Raw genomic sequence first — 22,925 nt, 5'->3', positions numbered from 1 at the left:
TAGACAGGAAGTTTTATTTTGCTGGAGCATTGTATGGCAAGTCAGCCTCTGTTTGTTTTGGGTTTGTAATTCCCCCTATGGATTAGAAGAATTGATTTTGAGTGCCCCAGGTCATTGTTTTTTTCACTGTTAATGGTTCCTTATTTATGTCTGATTAACTTCCATGGGAGCAGAGGCTCATAACTAGGATGACATCAACAGTCTGGTACCATGACATACCACTATGTATCCAGGGAGTTGCTGTTAGGAAGAATACAACTTGAGTTGTCCTATTCTGGCTACTAGAAGGACATTGAAGTGCTGGAGTGTGTCCAGAGAATGGGAGCGAAGCTGGTGAAGAGTCTGGAAGACAGGGTTGGTGAGGAGCAGCTGAGGGAACTGGGGTTGTTCAGCCTGGAGAAAAGGAGGCTGAGGGGACACCTGGCTCCCTACAGCTCCCTGAAAGGGGGTTGGAGCCAGGTTGGGGTTGGTCTCTTCTGCCAAGTAACAAGTGGTAGGACAAGGAGAAACAGCCTCAAGTTGTGCCAGGGAAGGTTTAGATTGGACATCACAAGAAATTTCTTCACTGAAAGGGTTCTCAAAGACTGGAACAGGCTGCCCAAGGAGGTAGCTGAATCCCCATCCCTGGAGGATGCCAAGATGTGGTGCTGAGGCACATGGTTTAGACTTGGTAGAGTTAAGTAATGGTTGGACTTGATGATCTTAAAGGTCTTTTCCAACCTAAGTGATGATTCTGTGCTTATCTTCCGTGTTAATCATTACCAAGATCTGTAGTAAAATCTCCACTCTTCACAGCTCAGATGAGCTGACCAGCAGTGGCTGTTCATTTGTGGATTCTCCTCTCATGCAGCTAAGGAGCTGGTGCTGTGGGAGATGCCTTTGCTTTGAACCAGTTGGGGTTTTTTCCCTGTGCTTGATTGTCTTTAAATGCCACCATATTGTCCTCACATTCCTGCTTTTCTTCTTGAACATCTGAGGCCAGAGAATAAATGTTAGAGGGGGGACGTTCTACTTTAATGTAGGACGTGAGCTAAAATAGGGCTGATTAATTATTTTAATACCCTGCACTTCTTTGGCATGACAGAATCTAAAGAAAGATGAAACATTTGAGTGTTGATAAGAAACTGGTGCAGTCCACCCAGGACAGGGATTCATTTTGTCTTCTGGGACCTGACGTACCCATCCATTTTTTGCCCCGCTGGTGTCTGTTCCCCATCAAAAGACAAATCACTACTTAGCATGATGCTATTTCTGGTGGGGTTGTGTGCTGGTTTTTTTTTTTTCTTTTTCCTTCTTTCTTTCTCCTTGGATTAGCCACAATTTTTCCTTGTTCCTTTTTGATGGAAAGCCTTTAATGAACTGTGATGATTTGAGGAAGTGCTCTCTCCCCATCTGTTGTATGCCAGACGTTTAAGTAGAAGGGGCCTTTGTGTCCTCTGTCACACTGACTGAACATGAAAGGCATACTTGCTGGAGAGTGAGGAGCCTTAGGATGTGCGTGCTTTTTGGTTTCCTTTATTGCTTTGCTTTTGCTTTGTGCTCTTGCTCTCTCATGTTACCTCTTCTATGGCTTTTTGTCGTTTTCCATTTAGCTTGCAAACAGCCCAGTATACCCAAGATGATGAAATTAATTTCCAGTCCCATAGTGTTCCTCTTACCAACACACTAATATGTCTCTGGAAGATCATCCCACATCCATCCCACATCCATCATAAGTGTTTTGAGAAACTTACTCTTCTATCTTAACGTTTTCTCTGGGGGCTGTGATCTTCCAAAACCGAGTCAATTCTCAACCCAAAAGGTTCACCCCAAAGGCAGTTTACCAGTTGATTTTATTGTAAGTTTCGTAGTTTGTGACTGTTCATGGAAGTGAATCATAGAATGTGCTGAGCAAAACCTTTAGGGCAGACCTCTGTGCTCAATGCCTGGGCAAGTGGACATAAGCTATACATCTTAAATCTGATCCTACAACCATTGTTTACCTGAGAGCTTTCTTTAATGCAACAGTGAAAAAAGAACTTGAGAAACTGTCAAAGGATCACAGACCTGTTTTGGTTGGAAGAGGCCTTTAGGATCATTGAGTCCAACCTTCAACCTGAGACCACCATGGCCATTAAACCCTGTCCTGAGGAGAGAACATACTATAGTCTAAAATCTTACTTGTTAGGAGTGAGGGAGGGTTTATCTGGCAGTTGATGCCCAGATGGTGAAAACTTGAGGACCTTCTACCTGTGTGGTCATCAGTAGGTAAGCAATGTTTAAAATTGCACTTTACATTGGTCCTTGTGCTTTGTAACCCAACCCTCTTGTTGGTGCTGTGTTCTCCACTTCTTGCTCTCCAACAGCCTTTGGGATTTTCCCTCAGTAACAGATTGTTACTTTAAACCTTGTTGGTGTTCTCTTGCTTATTACCTCTTCAGGCAGTTAATGTAGACCTTTAGCTGCTTCCCAAGAGCCAAGTTACAGACCAGGCTTGTACAGTGTTTATATTGGAAACACCACCAAAGCTTACTGTAGAAATGTGAGCAGGCACCATTATAACTGGTAAATATTTTTGTTGCCAGAATAATACAAGTCAGTTTTACATCTAGAGAGAAAGTTACTTGGGGTTAGGGTGCTGTAGACTTTATATATACATGGTGTGTTCTAAGTGATCACAGAATCACAGACCATTAGAGGTTGGAAGGGACCTCCACAGATCTTCGAGTCCAAACCCCCTGACAAAGCAGGATAACCTAGGGTAGTCTGCACAGGAATGCATCCAGGTGGGTTTTGAATGTGTCCAGGGAAGGAGACTCCACAACCTCTGTGGGCAGCCTGTTCCAGTGCTCCATCACCCTCACTGTAAAGAAGTGAAGGCTCCTGGAAGACCTTATGACATCTTTTCAGTGGCTGAAGGGGGCCTACAAAAAAGCAGGGAAGGAACTTTTTACATGGGATTGTTGTGACAGGACAAAAGGGAATGGATTGAAGCTGGAAGAGGGGAGATTTAGACTGGGGATTAGGAAGAAATTCTTTACAGTGAGGGTGGTAAGACCCTGGAACAGGTTACCCAGGGAGGTTGTGGATGGTGTTCAAGGCCAGGTTGAATGAGGCCTTGAGCACCCTGGTCTAGTGTAAGGTGTCCCTGCCCATGGCAGGGATTCAGAACTAGGTGATCTTTAAGGTCCCTTCCAACCCACACCATTCTATGACTTCTGGTGTATGTCTTTTCTTGCACTATGAGATCCTGTTTATGAAGAGCTTGATTTTATTAGAAATGATACGTTGAGCTTTACTAATTTGATAAAGTAGAACAAATATGCCTGTTAATGACCTCTTTCTTGTTTGCACTTAGAACAAATGGGGTGATGAAGCATGAAGACAGATCCCCTCTAAGGAAGGAATTCTTTCCATCTGAGAAGTTAAAATTTTAAATTGATAGTATGTGGTAACACCCCATGTTGCCAGTTTTTCTACCTGAGACAAGGCAGATCTGGCCAAAAACATGAGGAACAATTTCTTCCTCAACAGGGCTGTCAAGCCCTGGAACAGGCTGCCCAGGGCAGTGGCAGAGTCCCCATCCGTGGAGGGTCTGAAAGGCTGTGTAGATGTGTTGACCTGGGAATGCTGGGTTCATGGTTGTGTTAAAAGTATATTCAGACTGTCTTAAATTTCTCTTAAATTCATAGAATCATAGAATTGTCAAGGCTTGAAGGGACCTCCAGGATCATCTAGTTTCAACCCCCCTGCCATGGGCAGGGACACCTCACAGTAGATCAGGTTGCTCAGAGCCCCATTCAGCCTGGCCTTAAAAACCTTCAGGGATGAGGTTTCTGCCACCTCCCTGGGGAACCTCTTCCAGTGTCTCATCACCCTCAACATCCAATCTGAATCTACCCTCTAGTCCTATCACTATCTGACATCCTAAAACGTCCCTCGCCAGCTTTCATGCAGGTCCCCTTCTGATACTGGAAGGCCACAATAAGGTCTCCTCAAAGCCTTCTCCTCTTCAGACTGAATAGCCCCAGTTCTCTCAGTCTGTCTGCAAATTCCTTTTAATGTAATTGGTTTGATTGTTTTTCTGCTGATTACAAAGTAGGAACTGATTATTTCCTAGTTAGGATTTTTGCTTTTCCTGATGTTATTAACTAGCTTTCAGTGTCTGCTTGTAAGAACTTTGAAGGTTTAAGAGGCTGTGTGGTAGCTTAGCATAACTGGTTACATTTCTGTTCTAAGATACTTAGAGCTGCTGGCATGGCCCACGTTTTTATGCAACTGCTACTCAGAGCAAGCTTTCTCCTCCATTTTCTCTCCTCCTCTACGTTTCTGTGGTACTTACCATCCTTGCTTTGACCGGGAATGTGTTCCCCAGGAGCTGCCTGGCCAGGAGCTTGCTCAGGTACAAAGACACCTTAGTGCCCAAGAGTTGGTGTTGAATTTTATGTCTGGCTCAGGAGCCAACTAGGAGTTGATCCAAGGAGTGCAATAATTAAAGGCCAAGACAGGTACCACTACAAACAGTGTGTTGGAAGCTTTGTGGGAACCATGACTTGGTGTATGGCTGGCAGATAACTTTGCTTACAAATTTTTGTTGTCAAAATATGATAATCTAGCCTGACATTGAGTGCTGGGCACTTGTGGCAGGTAGACCTTCATGTTAGTGGGTGTTGCCATTTTGTTTAGGCTTCATATGATTGTTGTTGTGATCAGCAGTCACTTTTTTTAGCCTAGTAGGTTCATTCATTTCTAAGAGGAAAAAATCCTTTAGGAGAAGGTTTGTAAATGTTATATGGAAAAAGTGCTAAGAGTGGTCAGCCTTGGTCAACAGACAGTTTGGATATGTGGGTGAAGTGGTGGCACTAGGGATAGCAGCCACAGCTTGCCTGTGGTACTGTCACTGGGTTTATTTCCCCCAGAGACGAGTGCTGGGCCCTATCCTGTTCAATATCTTTATTGATGATCTGGATGAGGAGATTGAGTCCATCATCAGTAAATTTGCAGATGACACCTAGCTGGGGGCAGGTGTTGATCTGTTAGAGGGTAGGAGAGCCCTGCAGAGGGACCTGAACAGATGGGCAGAGTCCAGTGGAATGAGATTTAACACATCTAAGTGCAGGGTTCTACACATTGGCCACAACAACCCCATGCAGAGCTACAGGCTGGGGTCAGAGTGGCTGGAGAGCGGCCAGGCAGAAAGGGAGCTGGGGGATACTGGTTGATAGTAGGCTGAACATGAGCCAGCAGTGTGCCCAGGTGGCCAAGAAGGCCAGTGGCATCCTGGCCTGGATCAGGAATAGTGTGGCCAGCAGGAGCAGGGAGGTCATTGTGCCCCTGCACTCAGCACTGGTTAGGCCACACCTTGAGTCCTGTGTCCAGTTCTGGGCCCCTCGGTTTAGGAAAGATGTTGAGTTGCTGGAATGTGTCCAGAGAAGGGCAACAAAGCTGGGGAGGGGTTTGGAACACAAGCCCTATGAGGAGAGGCTGAGGGAGCTGGGGTTGCTTAGCCTGGAGAAAAGTATGCTCAGGGGAGACCTTCTTGCTGTCTCCAACTACCTGAAGGGAGGTTGTAGCCAGGAGAGGGTTGGTCTCTTCTCCCAGGCAACCAGCACCAGAACAAGAGGACACAGTCTCAAGCTGTACCAGGGGAGGTTTAGGCTGGATGGTAGGAAGAAGCTCTTCACAGAAAGAGTGATTTGCCATTGGAATGGGCTGCCCAGGGAGATGGTGGAGTCACTGTCACTGGAGGTGTTTAAGAGGAGACTGGATGAGGTGCTTGGTGCCATGGTTTAGTTGATTAGATGGTGTTGGGTGACTTGATGATCTCTAAGGTCTTTTCCAACCTGGTCTATTCTATTCTATTCCTCCTGCTTTGCTAAAACTGGGACAGAATTGTGGAAGAATATAGGTAGGAAAGGAACCTTTAAAGGTCATCTTGTCCATCGCCCCCTGCAGTCATCAGGGGCATCTGCAACTAGAACAGGCTGCTCAGAGCCCCAAACAACCTGACCTGGAATCGTTTCAGGGATGTGGCTTGTACCACCTCTCTGGGCAACCTGGGACAGTGTGTCTCACCACCCTCAGTCTACAAAATTTCTTCTTAGGTCTAGTCTAACTCTTTTAGTTTCAAACCATCACCTCTTGTCTTGTCACAACAGGCCCTGCTAAAAAGTCTGTCCCCAGTTTTCTGATCAGCCCTTTTAAGCCCTGAAAAGCCACCAGGCTCAGCACCACCAGCTCTCTCAGCCTGGCCTCACAGGGCTTCCAGCCCTCCCATCATTGCTGTGGCCTCCTCTGGCCCTGCTCCAACAGGTCCAAGTTTCACCTGTGCTGAGGACTCCAGAGTTGGACCCAGCACTGCAGGTGGAGTCTCAGCAGAGCAGAGGGGCAGAATCCCCTCCCTGCTGCAGTAGGAGATGGCAGCAGCTCCATTGCCTTTCTCTCATGGCTGCCCAGTAGAAGGCTGTGTCAAGGCTGACCCAGGGAATGCAAAAGGTTTTCCTGCCACAGGGCAAGGGCAGGGGTTGGTAGCTCCCTCGTGGGTATGTGCAGTGGTGTGTAGTGGTGGCAGTGAGTTCTGCCATGGTGACTGTGCTGGTGTAGCTGGGCTGGGGTGAAGGGACAGACTCCCTGGGTCATGAGCCAATAGGCTGCCAGGAGATGGGGAGCGGACAGTGAAGTATGGCTGTTTGTTTCAGCTGTGCTCAGGGAGACAGCCTTCTGCTTACATTCATTGCCACACCAGGGAATAGACCTGACTTGAAGGACCTGCCTCTCATCCAGAGTAAATACTCCATCCTGGCCCAAATACTGGGTAACTGCTCACACCAAGGAGACAACTCCATTCAGTGCTGTTAGAGCGCAATGCTTGGTGGTGTTCAGCAGAATCTGGTTAGGAACCATGGGTAAAAAGTTCTTGTGGCTTTCCCTGACAGTTCTGCTTGAGCTGCTGGGAATAGAACCTGTTAATAACATTACAGTAGTGACAGAGTTTGTTCTTTTCTGACACACCTAAGTGTTGAAAGATGAAGCTCAGAAGTGCCTGAGTTCAGAAACCAGTTTAGTAATTCTGGAAATGTGAAGAATTTTAGTCTGATATTTACAGATGTGTTTCATTTGAAGGAGCACACACCTGCTTCAGAGCCAGCATGGCCTATTTTAGTTTTGTTAGAATTTTCCACATAATTGTGACAACTTTCACTACAATGCTGCAGAAACCCAGTTCCACAGGTAAAGGCCTCAGTCATGCTATGGGGAGCAGAAGCAGCCACCCCTTCCTAGAAGAGCCTGTTGAACAAACCTGGCAAAGTTGTGAAATTTGATTCCTTTCCACCTGGGGATGAACTGCACCAGTACAGATTAGGGCTTGACCTGCTGGACAGCAGCTCTGTGGAGAAACACCTTGGAGTCCTGGTGGACAATGTTATCCATGGGACAGCAATGTGGCCTTTGTGGCCAAGAAGGCCAATGGTCTCTTGGGGTGTATTGAGAAGAGTGTGACCAGCAGATCAAGGGAAGTTCTCCTCCCCTCTGCTCTGCCCTAGTGAGGTCACATTTGGAATCCTGTGTCCTGTTCTGGTCTCCCCAGTTCAAGGGGGACAGAGATATAGTAGAAAATGTCCAATGGAGGGCTATGAGGGTGATGAAGGGACTGGAATGTTTGTATGAGAAGGAAAGGCTGAGAGATCTGAGGCTGTTTAGCCTGGACAATAGCAGCCTGAGAGGGGATCTTCTTAATGTTTATGAATATCTGCAAACTGGAACCCAGGAAGTTCCACCTCAACATGAGGAGAAACTTCTTTACTGTAAGGATGAGGGAGGCCTGGAGCAGGCTGTCCAGAGATGTTGTGGAGTCTCCTTCTCTAGAGACTTTCAACACCCATGTGGATGTGTTGCTGTGTGACCTGCCCTAGGTGATCCTGCTTTGGCAGGGGAGTTGGACTGGATGACCTCCAGAGGTCACTTCCAACCCCTACCATTCTTTGATTCTATGAAAAACTTTACTAAACTTTGCTTAAATTAGGTTTTTATTTTAAATTCATCCTTATGTTCTCATTTTTTTTTTTACATCAGACCTCCTAATTATCCCAGGAAGATACAGACTCTTAGAATTGTTTTAGTTGGAAAAGACTCTAAAGATCATCAAGTCCAACCATTAACTCTGCTAAGTCTGGTGCTAAACCATGTCCCTCAGCACCATATGTTCAATTCAGGCTGTTTTCCCTCTCAATTAAAGTTCCAGGCAGTTACTGGGGAATCACATGGTATCATCTGATTCGCAGATGACTTTCAACAGAATATTGAGAGCTGTTTGTAATATCTCCTGCAGCTTCCTCATCATCTACAGCTTTCAGTGTTACTTTTGTAAAATCATATAGGAAATAAAAAGTTCTGAGCAGGACAGAAATTACTTTTTTAGAGTCTTCAGTGCCAAGATAGGATGAGGGGGAATGACTTTAAGCTTGAGGAGGGGAGATTTAGGCCAGAGATGAGGAAGAAATTCTTTACAGGGAGGGCAATGAGACACTGGAACAGGTTGCCCAGGGAGGCTGTGGATGCCCCCTCCCTGGAGCTGTTCAAGGCCAGGTTGGATGGGGCCTTGAGCACCCTGGTCTAGTGGAAGGTGTCTTTGTCCATGGCAGGGGTTTGGAACCAGATGATCTTTAAGGTCCCTTCCAACCTAAACTGTTCTATGAATAAGATACAGCTGAGCTGTACAAAACTGCAGAAAGCATCTTCTCTGTCTTTCATGACTCCCAAGGAACCACCAACTAATTCTCTGAAGAGGGAAGTTCACAATCCAATCACCTTCCTGGCTTGAATCTTTGAATTATACCTGGTATATTTTGCATTTCAGAAACCATATTCTTCTCACATCTGATCAGAGGGTGGCTGGTTGCTTGTGAGGTGCTGCCATATTTTATTAATGCAGTATTTGACAGCTGTTAACTACTGAAACCAGAGATTGCTCCTGGCTTGACTAAAAGCTATGCACCTGACACCACTCCTGGAGAACCCAATTAACCTCTCAGCTATATATTGGATTAACAAACTGGTAAATAGGCTTGGCTGCTGGAAATTGTCTGCTAAAAGGCAGGGGGCAAGAGGATGGGGCCAGACTTTTCTGAGTGGTGCCCAGTGGCAGGACAATGGACAACAGGCTCAGCCTGGAAACCAAGAAGTTCCACCTAAACATAAAGAGAAACTTCTTTGGTGTGAGGGTGCTGAAGCCCTGGATCAGGTGGCCCAGGGAGGTTATGGAGTCTCCTTCTCTGGAGAATTCCAAACCCAGCTGGCCGTTGTGTTCCTGGGCAAGCTGCTGTGGGTGCCTCTGCTTTAGCAGGGAGGTTGGACTGCATGATCTCCAGATGTCACTTCCAACCCTCACCCTCACCCTCGCTTATGAATTCAGACAAAGTTGATTGATTATTTTGCTTACTCAGTTGGTTTTTCACTATCATGTATGGGACTTACCCATGTAAAAAGGATACATATTCTCTTCTTTACTCCTCCAGGAGAAAAGGAGGCTCATCAGAGACAATCTTGCTCTCTACAACTCCCTGAAATGAGTTTGGAGCCAGGTGACCATTGGTATCTTCTTCCTAGTTACAAGTGGTAGGATGAGAGGAAATGGCATCAAGTTGCCCCAGGGAAGGTTTAGATTGGAAATTAGAAGCAAGTTCTTCATTGAAAGAGTTCTCAAACAGTGGGACAGTTTGCCCAGGGAGGTGGTTGAATCTGCATCCCTGGAGGTGTTGTTTAAAAGACACAGATGCAGTGCTGAGGGACGTGGTTTAGCACCAGACTTGGGGTAGAGTTAGGTCATGGCTGGATTTGATAACCTCAAAGGTCTTTTCCAACTGCAATGGTTCTCTGATTCTATATATCCAGGTTACTGCTTTGGTTTCTTCTTGGGGATGATTAATGTTTATTTCTGTGTTCTCACCACTGAACTGATCATGTTCACATTCTTTGTGGGGCACCTCTGTACCTACACCTTGCTCTTGCTGCAGCAAACTGGTAAGTAGCTCTTCCACTTTGCTCCTAACCCACCCCTGCTCTTTCTCCATTAATTAGTGGAAGCAAATAACGCTCTTGGGATCAATTCTTCGTTGAGCATCTGTGCAGTAATTGATAGAGGATACTTTCCAGGGGGTATTCTGGGCACAGTTATCTCTTGGTTGAAAGAATATTCATTATTAAAAGAGTGAAAATCTGCTAAAGTGAACTTGAGCAGTTGGAGGCACGTAAAGCAACTGTTGCATTTCATTTTATGGCAGCATTGCCTGCCCTCAGTAGACTGCACGATGTGATGGTGCCAGTATTTCTTCTCTATGTGGCATTTTAACTATGCTAGCTGTGCTTCAGAGAACTTGGGGGAGAGGGGGAGTTGGTGTTTAATGAGCAGTGATGTTATCCATCTTTATCAAAAGACGCTGAACAGGACACTCTGTTGTGCTTATGTGACTTTATATAATGAAAAGTTAAATTAAACAAACTCAGTGGGGCATTTTTTTATGTGAGATTAAAACATTGCTGCAGTAGTGTGATCAGCTGTCCTAAAACCAAATATTTGATGGTGTTTCCATGGGGAGATTTTGCTTATTGGGAAGTTGTTTGGTTTTGGTTTGATTTTTTTTTTTTTTTTGGTCTGGTGAATTCTTTATCTGATGTTGTTGTACTTTTCTCTTTCAGGAAATCCATGACTTATTTAAAGAATATGAAATCAAGTACTGTTATGTGGACAGAAATAAAAGAACAGGTAAGAACCTAAAACATATGTTCTAAAACATAATTTCATGGCAAAACTAGTGAGGAACGTCATCTGCCATGGTGACTGAAAGCTTCCTGAGTGAAGAAGTTGGCTATGTGGTTTCCAACAAATGAACTAAATGAGACAAAGCCAGGACTTGGCCTGAGAAGCAGAACAATGTAACTTCAGAACATGCTGTTACATAGTCCCTCAGTGTCATTTTTGGCTGCATAGTTTGTTACCTTCTACTGAAGCCAGTGGAAAGCTGGGAACTTCACTAATATCATCCAGAGGCAGGTTGGTCCACACCTTGAGTACTGTGTCCAGTTCTGGGCCCCTCAGTTTAAGAAGGACATTGAGACACTTGAACGTGTCCAGAGAAGGGTAATGAGGCTGGTGAGAGGCCTTGAGCACAGCCCTATGAGGAGAGGCTGAGGGAGCTGGGGTTGTTTAGCCTGGAGAAGAGGAGGCTCAGGGGTGACCTCATTGCCCTCTACAACTACCTGAAAGGTGGTTGTAGACAGGAAGGGGTTGGTCTCTTCTCCCAGGCAACCAGCACCAGAACAAGGGGACACAGTCTCAAGCTGTGCCAGGGGAGGTTTAGACTCGAGGTGGGGAAAAGGTTCTTCGCTGAGCGAGTCATTCGTCATTGGAATGTGCTGCCCAGGGAGGTGGTGGAGTCGCCGTCCCTGGAGGTGTTCAAGAGGGGATTGGACGTGGCACTTGGTGCCATGGTCTAGTCGTGAGGTCTGTTGGGACAGGTTGGACTTGATGATCCTTGGGGTCTCTTCCAACCTTGGTTATACTGTGATACTGTGGTATATTTCAGGCATATTCCCTTTGTGAGTGTCTCTGTGGGACAAAGCCAGGATGCTCTTTGTTAAAGAAATGTGTGACACCATCTCAGGATACTGGAGAGCAGAATGGTGTAGACAGAAAGAAAATAAGGCTCAGAGGAGACCTTCTTGCTCTCTACAACTCTCTGAAAAGGAAGCTGGGGCCAGGTGGATGTTGGTATCTTCTCCCTAGAAACAAGTGATAGGATGAGAGGAAATGGCCTCAAGTTGCCCCTGGGGAGGCTTAGGTTTGGCATTAGAAGAAACCTCTTCACTGAAAGGGTTCTCAAACACTAAAATCAGCTGCCCAGGGAGCTGGGGCTGTTGAGTTTGAAAAAGAGGAGGGAAAACCTCATTGCTGTCTATAGCTACCTGAAAGGACATTGTGGAGAGGTGAGCTGGTGCTGGTCTCTTCTCATGGGTAATTAGTGATAGAACAAGATGGAATGGCCTCAAGCTACAGCTGGGTAGGGTTAGACTGGACATCAGGAAACAAAATTTCACAGAGAGTGGCCAGGCATTGGAATGTGCTGCCCAGGGAGGTGGTTGAGTCACTAACCCTGGGTGTGGTCCTTGGGGATATGGTTTAGGGGTGAACCTTGTAGAGTAGGGTTAGTGGTTGGACTTGGTGATTCTGAGGGTCTTTTCCAACCTGAATATTTCTGTGGTTGAATGCCCATCACTTGTTCCTATCATCCTGTCACTAGTTACTAGGGAGAAGATACCAACCCCCACCTGGCTCCAGCCTCCTTTCAGGGAGTTGTGGAGAGCCAGAAGGGCTCCCCTCAGCCCCTTTTTATTTTTGTTTTCCAAACTGAAAACACACCTTCAGGGTAAATCCTAAACTCTTGTTTGTCCTGTGGCTTACACTGGTGGGTTTTGGGCGGCAGGGAGAGGTGTGGGCATTACCTCTGTAGCTGAGGAAGAGCTGTCATAGGTGGTGTCACTTGTTCTGGTCTCTTGCAGCATTTGTCACTCTGTTAAATGGAGAGCAAGCTCAGAATGCCATTCAGAAGTTCCACCAGTATTCTCTTCGGGGCAAGGAAATATCTGTGCAGCTCCAACCAACAGATGCTTTGCTCTGCATCACCAATTTGCCCATTTCATTGACATTGGAAGAGTTTGAAGAACTTGTGCGTGCCTACGGCAACGTCGAGAGGTGTTTTTTGGTCTACAGTGAAGCTACTGGCCATTCCAAGGGCTATGGCTTTGTGGAATACATGAAGAAGGACTCTGCTGCCAAGGCCAGGCTGGAACTTCTGGGGAAACAGTTAGAGGAGAGCACTCTCTTTGCACAGTGGATGGATGTGAACCAGCTGACCACAAATCTTATTCACTCCAAGTGCCTTTGTGTAGATAAATTGCAAAAAGACCACGCTGATTCAAAAGATCTGCTCCAAGCTTTCTCACTGAAGTATAAACCTGTTTTCTGCCAGGTATGTTGGATTTTTGTTCTTTTGGAAGGTCATAGCCATGATGTAAGTGGCTCTGTATTTGCATCTTTGCTGTTTGTTGTCATATCCTTTTATTTTTCATTTAACCAGCGAGTGGTTGCACATCTGCATTGCGATACATGCTGTGGTACAGATGCTTTCTTGGTATGAGCTTGAAGTGATTGGTTGATGTCAGCTAGGACATCTGCAGGAGACCACTCTCGTGAAATGCCAATAAAATGCTTAGAAGATACCCCCTTCTCGTATATCTGGCTGGAAATAATTTAAGAAGTATTTTAGTGAGCTTTTAAAGGAAACATTGATGATGGGTTTATTGCTTGGTGAGGAAAGCCAGAGTGTATGAACAGCACAAGTGCAACAGTTTAGATGATGGAGAATGCATCTGTAGCTCTGTGTATTTTATACTGCAGCTAAGGGAGGAATCTTATACACTGAGGATGGTGAGAAACTGGCCCAGGTTGTCCAGATATATGCCCCATCCTGGAACCATTCCAGTCAGGTTGTTTGGGGCTCTGAGCAACCTGCTCCAGTCCCTGCTGGCTGCAGGGGGTTGGATTAGATGACCTTTAAAAGTTCCTTCAACTCAAACCAATCCATGGTTCTATGCATTTAATGAGTATATTTTAGGAACCTCTGCAAATACCTGAAGTGTTTTTTCCCTAACTGAAGAAAATGTAGGCTTGGATCTTCTAGTGGGCTGAGCTTGTCAGTAACAGAAGTGGCAGATCATTTGGAAAGCTTGCAGGTACAGAAGAAGCACCAGAGAATCACAGAACATCAGACTGGAAGGGACTTCAAGAATTGTCTGGTCCAACCTTTCTAGGTGATAGTGTAGTTGAAATGAGGTAGATCCTTACAAGCCTTTGCAAGTGTGAAGCTTTTCTTCACATCATCGTGGCTTGTGACGATGACCACGAATAAAATGTTGTTCATAGAAGTGGTGCAGGGCAGCATACCATACAGAGGCGCTAGAGTGAAAGCCTGTGTTAAGGTCACACAGTTGGGTATGATTTCAGTTGTTTGTTTTGTTTTGTTGTTGGTGTTGGGGTTTTTTCCTCAAATATCTTAGAAGGTTGCTCAGAGATTAGCTTCAGAGATAAGCCTCAGAGGTTCTCAGCGTTTAAGATCGGAAGTTCCATCACGCTGTCTAGCCTGACCACCTGCAGGCCATCACATTTTCCCTAGTCCTCTTTTGGAGCCCCAGGAATTTGTAGGTGACTAAAGCACATCCTTATATTTTCTTGATCCAAATGTCCCAGCAGGTAGATAAATTGGAGGCAACTGCTTCCAGAAATTTCCAAAACTTGTTTAGCACTTGTGCCTATTTTCTTAGTTGAAAGCATCTGCCTTCAGCTTCACCTCACTGATGACTAGATTGAGGAGCCTTTGCACCCCACCATTTTCTTCCTGTAAAAAGGTATTAAGTGCTGTAATCAAGTTACTTGCTCAATCTTTGTTTAATTAGCTAAACAGATTAGTCTTTTAAAGTCTTTTGTTCAGGGGTGTTTCCAGCTGTCAGATAATCTGGAGGCTGTTATCAACGCACCCAATAATCTTTCAACATCCTTTTAAAACTCTGAGGTTTGAAGAATAACAAACTGAAAATATGCTCTTCACTAACAGCATTCTGCTGGACAGTTAGAGACACTTAAAAATTGACCTTTACCTTCCTTCTTAAATCACAGAATCCTAGAATGGTTTGGGTCAGAAAGGACCTTTAAAGGTCATCCAGTCCAACCCTTCTGCAGTCAGCAGGGACATCTACAACTCCTGCAGGTTGCTCAGAGCTGCAAGTGACCTGACCTGGAATGATTCTAGGGATGGGGCATCTACCAACTCTCTGGGCTACCTGGACCAGGGTATCACCACAATCAGTGTAAAAATTTTCTTCCTTAGATCTAGTCTTAAAAAAAAAATACATACACATGTATGTGTGTTCTCCATCATCTAAACTGTTGCACTTGTGGTATTCATACACTCTGGCTTTCCTCCCTGAGCAACAAATCCATCATCAGTGTTTCTTTAAAAGCTCTCCAGAATGTTTTGGTACAGATTACTGTCCAGCAGTACAGGTGAGAGGTTGACCTGATGGAAAGCAGTTCTGTGGAGAAGGAGCTGGTACTGCGGGTGGACATCAAGTTCACCATGAGCCAGCAATATGCCCTTGTAGCCAAGAAGACCAATGGTGGTCTGGGGTGCATGAAGAAGAGTGTGGCCAGCAGGTCAAGGGAGATTCTCCTCCCCTTTATTCTGCCTTTGTGAGGCTACAGCTGGACTGGTGCATCTACTTCTGATCTTCCCAGTTCAAGAGAGACAGGGAACTACTGGAGAGAGGATGGGGCCAGACTCTTCTCAGTGGTGCCTAGCAACAGGACAAGGGGCAGCAGGCACAAATTTGAACCCAGGAAGTTCCATCTGAACAGGAGAAATTTCTTTGGTGTGAGGGGGCTGGAGCCCTGGAGCAGGCTGCCCAGAGAAGTTGTGAAGTCTCCTTCTCTGGAGAGCTTCCAAACCCACCTGGACATTGTGATGCTGGGCAAGCTGCTGTGGGTGCCCCTGCTTTAGCAGGGTGTTTGGACTGGATGATCTCCAGAGGTGCCTTCCAACCCCCACCATGCTGGGATTCTGTGCTGAAACTACAATGCATTCCATAGCTGCAAACCATTCTTTTCACAAGTACTTCAGGTCTTTACCAGTGCAGCTCAACTGATGTCAAAATAAACCCCAGTGCTTCTTCACACACACACACACACTCATACACACATGTACATAGCCTGTATGCATCTATGTCTGTATTTATATATCAAAAATAGGTGAGTTCTGCAGAGCTCTTCCCATGACCAGTTTTTAACAGCAGCATGTAAGACCCAACCACCCTCTTTTTTTCCTTCAGAATCTTTGAGGTTTGTTTTTCAGTTGTTAGTGTAAGTTTGTGGAACCTAAGAGTCTGGGATAAGTTGGGTTTTATCCAGTGAAACCTAGAGGAGATTTCCTCCCTTCTCCATCAGAGCTCCTATCAGTATATCATTCCTGTTCATTTTGGGACTGGAGACTTTTGCCTGAGCTTTATTCCCTCGTAACCCCCCTTTTTGCTTTTTTTGTTGTTGTTTGATTTAAATCTGCTCATTCTGCTATAAAACTCTGCAGACAAAGGCCAGGGCATTGTTTGACACATAAGCTTGTTTCCAGTCTGCTTGATTGATCAGTCTGGCATCTTCTCTTGGCATTAAATACAACCACAGCCTTCATAGTCTCCTAAAAGGCAGTATACATCCATGGAATTTGCATTGTTAGATGTTTCAACAGCTGCCATCTAGCCTGATGAATGTCATTTTCATTATTGCAGGCTTAAGAGCTGAACAATAATGAGTTTATAATTCCTATCCTGCAAAAGAAAATTGAAATTATTGTAGCCTACAGCTGCATTTGCAGTGTTTCCTTCTCATTCCTTCTTTGTTCTGAATGTTTCATAGCTTGGGTTCTCCATGACCATGAAGCAAAGGTGGTAATTCAAGTAGAGTACGCATGCCAAACATCCTATAGCTTGTGCTGTTCCCCAGGGGTCTGTACAGCCTTGTTCAGCATCTTCAGCAGTGAACTGGATGAAGTGTGCTCTTAGTTTGCTGGTGATACAAAACTGGGAGGAGTGGCTGACACCTCGTCAGACTGTGCTGCTGTTCAGTGACATCTGGACAGGCTGGAGAGTTGGGCAGAGAATTGCCTTGTGAAGTTCAAAGTAGAACTGTAGGGTCCTGCACCTGGGGTGGAATAACCCCCAGGGTTGGGGCCAAGAGGATAGAGCCACAGTCATTTCAGTGGTGCTCAGCAACAGGACAAGGGGCAAGAGGTACAAAACAGAACAAGAGAAATTCCACCTAAATACATAGGAAAGCATTTTTGCTGTGAGGGAGTTGGAGCAGTGGAGCAGGCTCACAGAGAGGTTGTGGATTCTCCTCTCTGGATGCTTCACAAACCCACCTGGACATTGCAGTCCTGGGTCCTCCTGCTTTAGCAGGGGGGTTGGACTGGATGAACTCCGGAGGTCCCTTCCAACCCTCACTATGCTGGGATTGTGTGATGTGGTATTCTGAGAAAGAAACATACTGAGTTTGGTAGATGCCAACGCAGGATGTCAGCTGTTAGCAAAGTGTTTTGCAAGGGACAGATGAAAACACTGCAAGGCAGTCCCTGAAGTTCTCCATTCTGTGCAGTCTGTTATGAAACGTTGTTTCAGTTTGCTCAGGATGAAGACAGTTGTATCGGGGACTTTGCGGTGGTTGAGTATGAAACTGCAGAGCAGGCTGAGGAGGTCCAGGAAGTCACCGATGGCATCACCATCAAAGGAAAGAGAGTCCATGTGTCATACTGTGCTCCTGGAGCACCGGGCAGAAGCACCTTAGCAGCACTCATAGCAGCACAGAGGATGGTAAGAAACTTGTAAATCTGTTTTCAGAACAATTTTGAAACACCTTGAATGGCCTGGGTAGGGTGAGAGGGATTCAGCTGCTTTGCTTTAGGACAAGGAAGTCCTAAATGTGAGGAGAAACTTTGCTGTGGGAGTAGTGGAGTCCTGGAGCAGGCTGCCCAGAGAGGTTGTGGAGTCTCCTCTGGAGAGATTCCAAACCCAGCTGACCATTGTGATTCTGAGCAACCTGCTGTAGGTTCCCATGCCCTAGCAGGAGGGTTGAACAGGATGATCTCCAGAGATCCCTTTCAGCCCCTCACCATGCTGGAATTTTGTGAAGAGAAGCCAAGCTTTTGGAAGCATTAGCCTTACTCTTAATCTGCACAGCCCAGTTCTCCTCCTAGGAAACCCTTCAGCTTGAGGGTGGTGAGGCACTGGAACAAGTTGCCCAGACAAGTTGTGGAGGCTCCAAGTCTGGAAATGTTCAAAGCCAGCTTGGATGGGACCTTGAGCAACTTGGTCTAACAGGAGCTGTATCTGCATAAGGCTGGGGAGTTGGAAGTAGATGATCTTGAAAGTGCTTTTTGACCCAAACCATTCTGTGATTCCAGCTCCTAAGTCCCCTTCCATTTACTGCAAGGAGAAATGGTAAAATATGGCCATAGGACATCTCAAAGTTACACTGACATAGCTCTGGGGTTTTAATAAATGTAAGGTTTTGTAAGCTAAATTTTTCCAGTTCAAACCAAAAATAACTGGAAGTGGAGTCATTTGGCAAGGTAAAAGTTGGCTTAACTCAGAGAGGCAAGAATTTGTCAATTTTAAGATAAATCTCAAGGTAGGAAAAATAGTTTAATCTTGTGCTTGATGCAGAAGAAAGCTTTTTGCACCCACTTGTCTTTATCAGATTATTTCCTAGCAAATTGGATGTGAGCAGTGTAACATGAAGCTGTCTTAAAAGGAGAAGCAGAACAGTCTCATTATTTCCACTAGCTTTAGCCCACAGTTTTAGAAGAGAGATGAGTGGTGCTATGAAGAGATGGTCTGTGGTGTTCATCTCACCAGTGCCTCTCCCATTCCCCTTTTTTGGCTAACTCTGTCTTGGTTTAAGGGGAAAACAAGAAATGTGTCTCAGGAAAAATAATATGCTTGAATTCTGGGGGGGGGAACAGTTTTGTTAGCTGTTTCATTTGAGGGGAAAAGGAGCTTGGAAAGGAGCAGGGCACAGGGAAGGAGATGGTTTTTTTCTGTGTAAATTGAAATGTGTGCATCACTGTCACACAGGTCTGAGGCATCTCAGTGTCATCTTTGTTTCCTCCTGATTCTAACACTTTTGTATCTCTCTTCATTGAAGATGAGGAACAATAGGAAAGGCTTGCTTCCAGAGCCAAATCCAGTGCAGATCATGAAAAGTTTTAACAACCCAGCCATGTTGCAAATGCTGCTGCAGCCCCAGTTGCGTGGACATGCTGTTAAACCTGGTAAGTGGGTTTAGAAGTCAGTTTAACAAAAGAAACCCTGTTCTTGGTGATTTCAGCCTTTCAGCAAAGGAGAGAAGCAGGAATTCTATTTAAAAATCTCTGCTGTCACACATTCTTTCACATTTGATGAAAGCAAAAGCAAAAGGTGGATTGCTACACTATTGTGTCAGGGCAAAATGAACATTACCTAAAAATGTCCCCGCATTAGCTGTGTGGTTTGCAAGTGTTTATATTAGAAATGGGTTTGAAATGAAATAGCTCTTACAGACAGCATTACAATGGCAAGTGAAATCTGATTCTAAGTCTGTACTCAGCACTGATGAGGCTGAAGCCTCAAATAATGGGTTTGGGTTTGAGTCCCTCACTGTAAGGAGACCAAGGTGCTGGAGCAGATCTAGAGAAGGGCAACAAAGCTGGTGAAGGGTCTGGACAGCAGATCTGGTGAGGAGCAGCTGAGGGAACTGGAGAAAAGGAGGCTGAAGAGAGCTGGGCATTGGCCTCTTCTTCCAAGTAGCAAGTGACAGGACAAGAAGAAATGGCCTCAAGTTGCACCAGGGAGGCTTAGGTTGGACATTAGGAAATATTTCTTTACTGAAATGGTTGTCCAGCCCTGGAACAGGCTGCCTAGGCAAGTGTTTGAAGCCACATCCCTGGAAGTATATAAAAGCCATGTAGATGTGTACTGAGGGACATGGTTTAGCAGTGGCCTTGGTATGGCTGGGTTAAAGGTTGGACTTGGTACTCTTAAAGATCTTTTCCAGCCTAAACAATTCTGCGATTCTGTCTGAATTTGGCAGCCTTGGTCTTTCTCCTGTTGTTTCTAATGCAAGTCATTATACACTTGGGTGCTAGCATAGTCATGCACAGCATTTCGTAATGGCATGCCCTGTTTTCAGCTGGGATAGAGATGATTCTCTGCTTAGTAGCTAGAACTGGGCTGTGTTTTGAATTCAGAGCAAGACAAATGCTGATGATATACTGATGTTTGCAGCTGTTGCTAAGGAGTCAAGGACCTCCCCACTTCTCGTGGTTTGCTAGTGTACAGCAGCAGAAGCTGGGAGGGAGTATAGCCAGGACACCTGACCTGAACTAGCCAAAGGGATGTTCCCTACCACAGAATATCATGCCTAGTATATCAACTGGGAGGAGTGGGCTGGGGAGGTCAGGTCACTGCAGGTCAGTGAGTGGTGAGCAGTTGGATTGTGCATCTCTTGTCCTTTTCTTGGGCTTTATTTCTCTCTGTTTTCTTATATTCCTCCTCATTATTATTATTATGCTTTTATGATTGTTGTTATTAGTATATCTTATTTGAGTTATTAAATTGTTCTTATCTCAACCCACAAGTTTTATTTTCAGTTCTTCTACCCAGCCCACTGGGAGGTGGGAGGAGTGAGCAAGCAGCTGTGTGGTGTTTAGTTCCCAGCTGAGGTTAAACCACAACTTGGTATTAAGCAAAACCACTTCTCTGCATTCTCATCAGGATGGATGTGAATAAACATATTAAAAACAATCTTATCACATTTCAAATGGTGAAAGTGTCAGGAACAGGAATGAGAACATATAATTTGAAGAGTCAGTTAGGGGTCAAAGAGTTTGTGCCCTAATCCCCTGATTGAAGATACCCAGAAACTGTGGACACCTCAGTGGAGAAACGCTCCAGCTGATGCTGAAGTTTCAAAGCACTTCAGATAAAGCTGTGGTCTGCATCTTTGAGCAAAACTCAGCTTTAGAGGAAGAAGTAAATTTGATCTTTAATATGCTGTTAATTGGAGATCAAACCTGGCTGTATTGAAAAGTTTTGTTACAGTGACCTTTAGTATACTGAAAAGTTTCACAACCCCCAAATATGAAAAATACAGACTAACTCTTACAAAGACCTTTACTTGCCTAACTTATAAACCAGCTTTTGTCTTGTGTTTCTAAAACAGTTCTTGGAGCATCTGCAGGTTTACCTCACCTTATAAATTCAGCAGTTGGCCCACCTTTTTTGCAGCTGAATAAAATTCATCAGGTAGGTCACCAAGATACGTATTTATCCAAGTACATATTTGTGAAGATCCCAGAAGGAAAAACATCTCAAAAGCTTTAATAAATTATAACTAAAATCAAGTATTCTAGTTTAAATTGTCTTTGGGAAAAGCAAGTTGTTATGAGATACCTCTGGGGATGTGAGAGCAAACTGTGCTTGCTATCCACAAGTGAGTTATTTTATCTTAACTGAGTTTTTGATTTGGTAACACCACATAGAGACAATTGGTCATTACTGGCCAGACAAAAGCCTTTTTCAATCAGAGCTTGAGAAGCATGGCACATCCATTTCTCTTGGAGCTGCTCACAGACACTTCCTCTGGAGTCTGGATTGGTTTATTTTAATGAAGACAAGCAGCTTAACATTGTTAGCTTCATTATAAAGCTTGCAGGGACCAAAATGTGCTAAATACACCATAAAATAATGGCAATTTGCAGATGTCCCTTCGCAATCCAGAAGGCCTCACAAGGCTATAAGCTGCTTAAAGTGTTGTTAGAGTATCTGTAATTTACTGTCAAGTTGATAGGACTTCCATATGGACACCAGAATTCCTGGGAGATACTATAAAGGATATTTTTGGTGAGTTTGCCCTAGAAATTGGTGATGAGAACATGCTAGAGTAGCACCCACAAGCAGATCTCCTCCCTGCAGCAGTTCCCTTGGCCAGCAGCCTGCCTGGCCTCCGCCTTGCATTGAGGTTCTGTCAGAAAGTTCTGCTTGGAGCCAAAATTTGCCTTTTCAGTATTCATGATGGGGTTTTTCTTAGTACCTGTGAGGAACTGGAATCAATGGCTTTGATCTGCTATTTCTGATGGTTCAGAAATATCCATTTAAAAAAATAAAATTCCCTTAAATATTTTTTCTTTCTCTGTGCTTTTGGCAAACACAGACTTCTAGGTCTTAAAAAAGACCATGTTCATATGCAGGGATGGACCCTGTGTTAAGGTTATTTAGCCTCTCTTTCTTTTTCTCCCCTGCTCAAAACTGGTAGATGAATATTTTCATTTTGAATAAATGCTCCTTAATTTTGCCCCATCAAATGAGTTGTTTTGGGGTTTTTTTGTCCTGTACAATGTAAAAAAACCAAACCCCAAACCAAAACCAAACATCCTTCCCTGCTTGCACTGCTTCAATTTAAATGACATTTTCAATTGGTGTGTTTAATTATTGCTGCTCTCTGTGCAGCCCCAGAAAGTCTGTGTTTCCTTGGAAGGCAATGTGAGTGTTTTCTGCTCACAGCTGGAGACAGACATGTTTTACACAGTTACCAGAGGGACTGATGATGATCCAAGGGGTTTTTGGCTTAAGAGTGCTGCAGCTAAACAACTTAGTGTTCTCTCTTTAGAGAGACTTGCAAGGTCTAATTCTCTTCCAGGGAGCTTCCTGCCATTTAATTAGCTCCAAACCTAATCTAACAGCCTGAATTTTATTGACAGTTATTTAGTTATCCCAATTCATTCTATGTTTTTTCAGTGACTTATTTCAGACTATTCTCTAAAACCAGAAAGCCAGGTCACTACTCTTATTGTCTTGAAATTCAGTGGTGTCAGAAGTTAGAGGAACAGACAGAACTTTGGCTCCTCTCCACAGCTCCCCAGTCACACACAGATTCAGCCTCCTGTATATCTTGGTTTTGCTATTCCATAGTCAGGGTTTTGTAATGTAGTATTTTTAGGGTGATTGTGCCACATTGTAAAATAATTGATAAGAAAAGGTTCAGCATTTGAACAAATGGGGTTTTCATCCACTCATCTTTCATCTCTGGAGGCAGCCTGACTTTCAGCTGCTTTAATTTCTCTTAGCTACGATTATCACGTGGCAAAAGAAGGCATTTTAAACTTTCTCAGAAGCCTGTTTTCCTCAGGCATCCAGCAGTTTATCAAAACCTTATTAACTGAGAGACTTTCTTCTGTGGATTCAAACCAACCTGATTTTTCCAACTCTTGAATTTCCGAATGTTTTGCAATTGAAGTAATGCATTTTCCTTG

The 22,925-nt window shown here is 44.7% G+C and overlaps 1 protein-coding gene across 2 annotated transcripts in view; it reads left to right on the top strand.

Moving 5' to 3' along the window:
- The window catches only part of RAVER2 (ribonucleoprotein, PTB binding 2), a 44,133-nt gene that overhangs the window by 5,548 nt on the left and 15,660 nt on the right, over positions 1-22,925 (top strand). For both annotated transcript variants that reach the window (XM_054165407.1, XM_054165406.1), the window contains exons 2-6: positions 10,675-10,741; positions 12,535-13,004; positions 17,257-17,448; positions 18,782-18,908; positions 20,837-20,919. In XM_054165407.1, coding sequence (XP_054021382.1) covers positions 10,675-10,741; positions 12,535-13,004; positions 17,257-17,448; positions 18,782-18,908; positions 20,837-20,919 — 939 coding nt within the window. The remainder of the gene's footprint in view (positions 1-10,674; positions 10,742-12,534; positions 13,005-17,256; positions 17,449-18,781; positions 18,909-20,836; positions 20,920-22,925) is intronic.

This window comes from Dryobates pubescens, chromosome 11 (genome assembly GCF_014839835.1).
Source record: "Dryobates pubescens isolate bDryPub1 chromosome 11, bDryPub1.pri, whole genome shotgun sequence".
In the NCBI taxonomy this organism is placed as follows: Eukaryota; Metazoa; Chordata; class Aves; order Piciformes; family Picidae; genus Dryobates; species Dryobates pubescens.
This window is presented reverse-complemented; position numbering and strand designations above follow the sequence as displayed.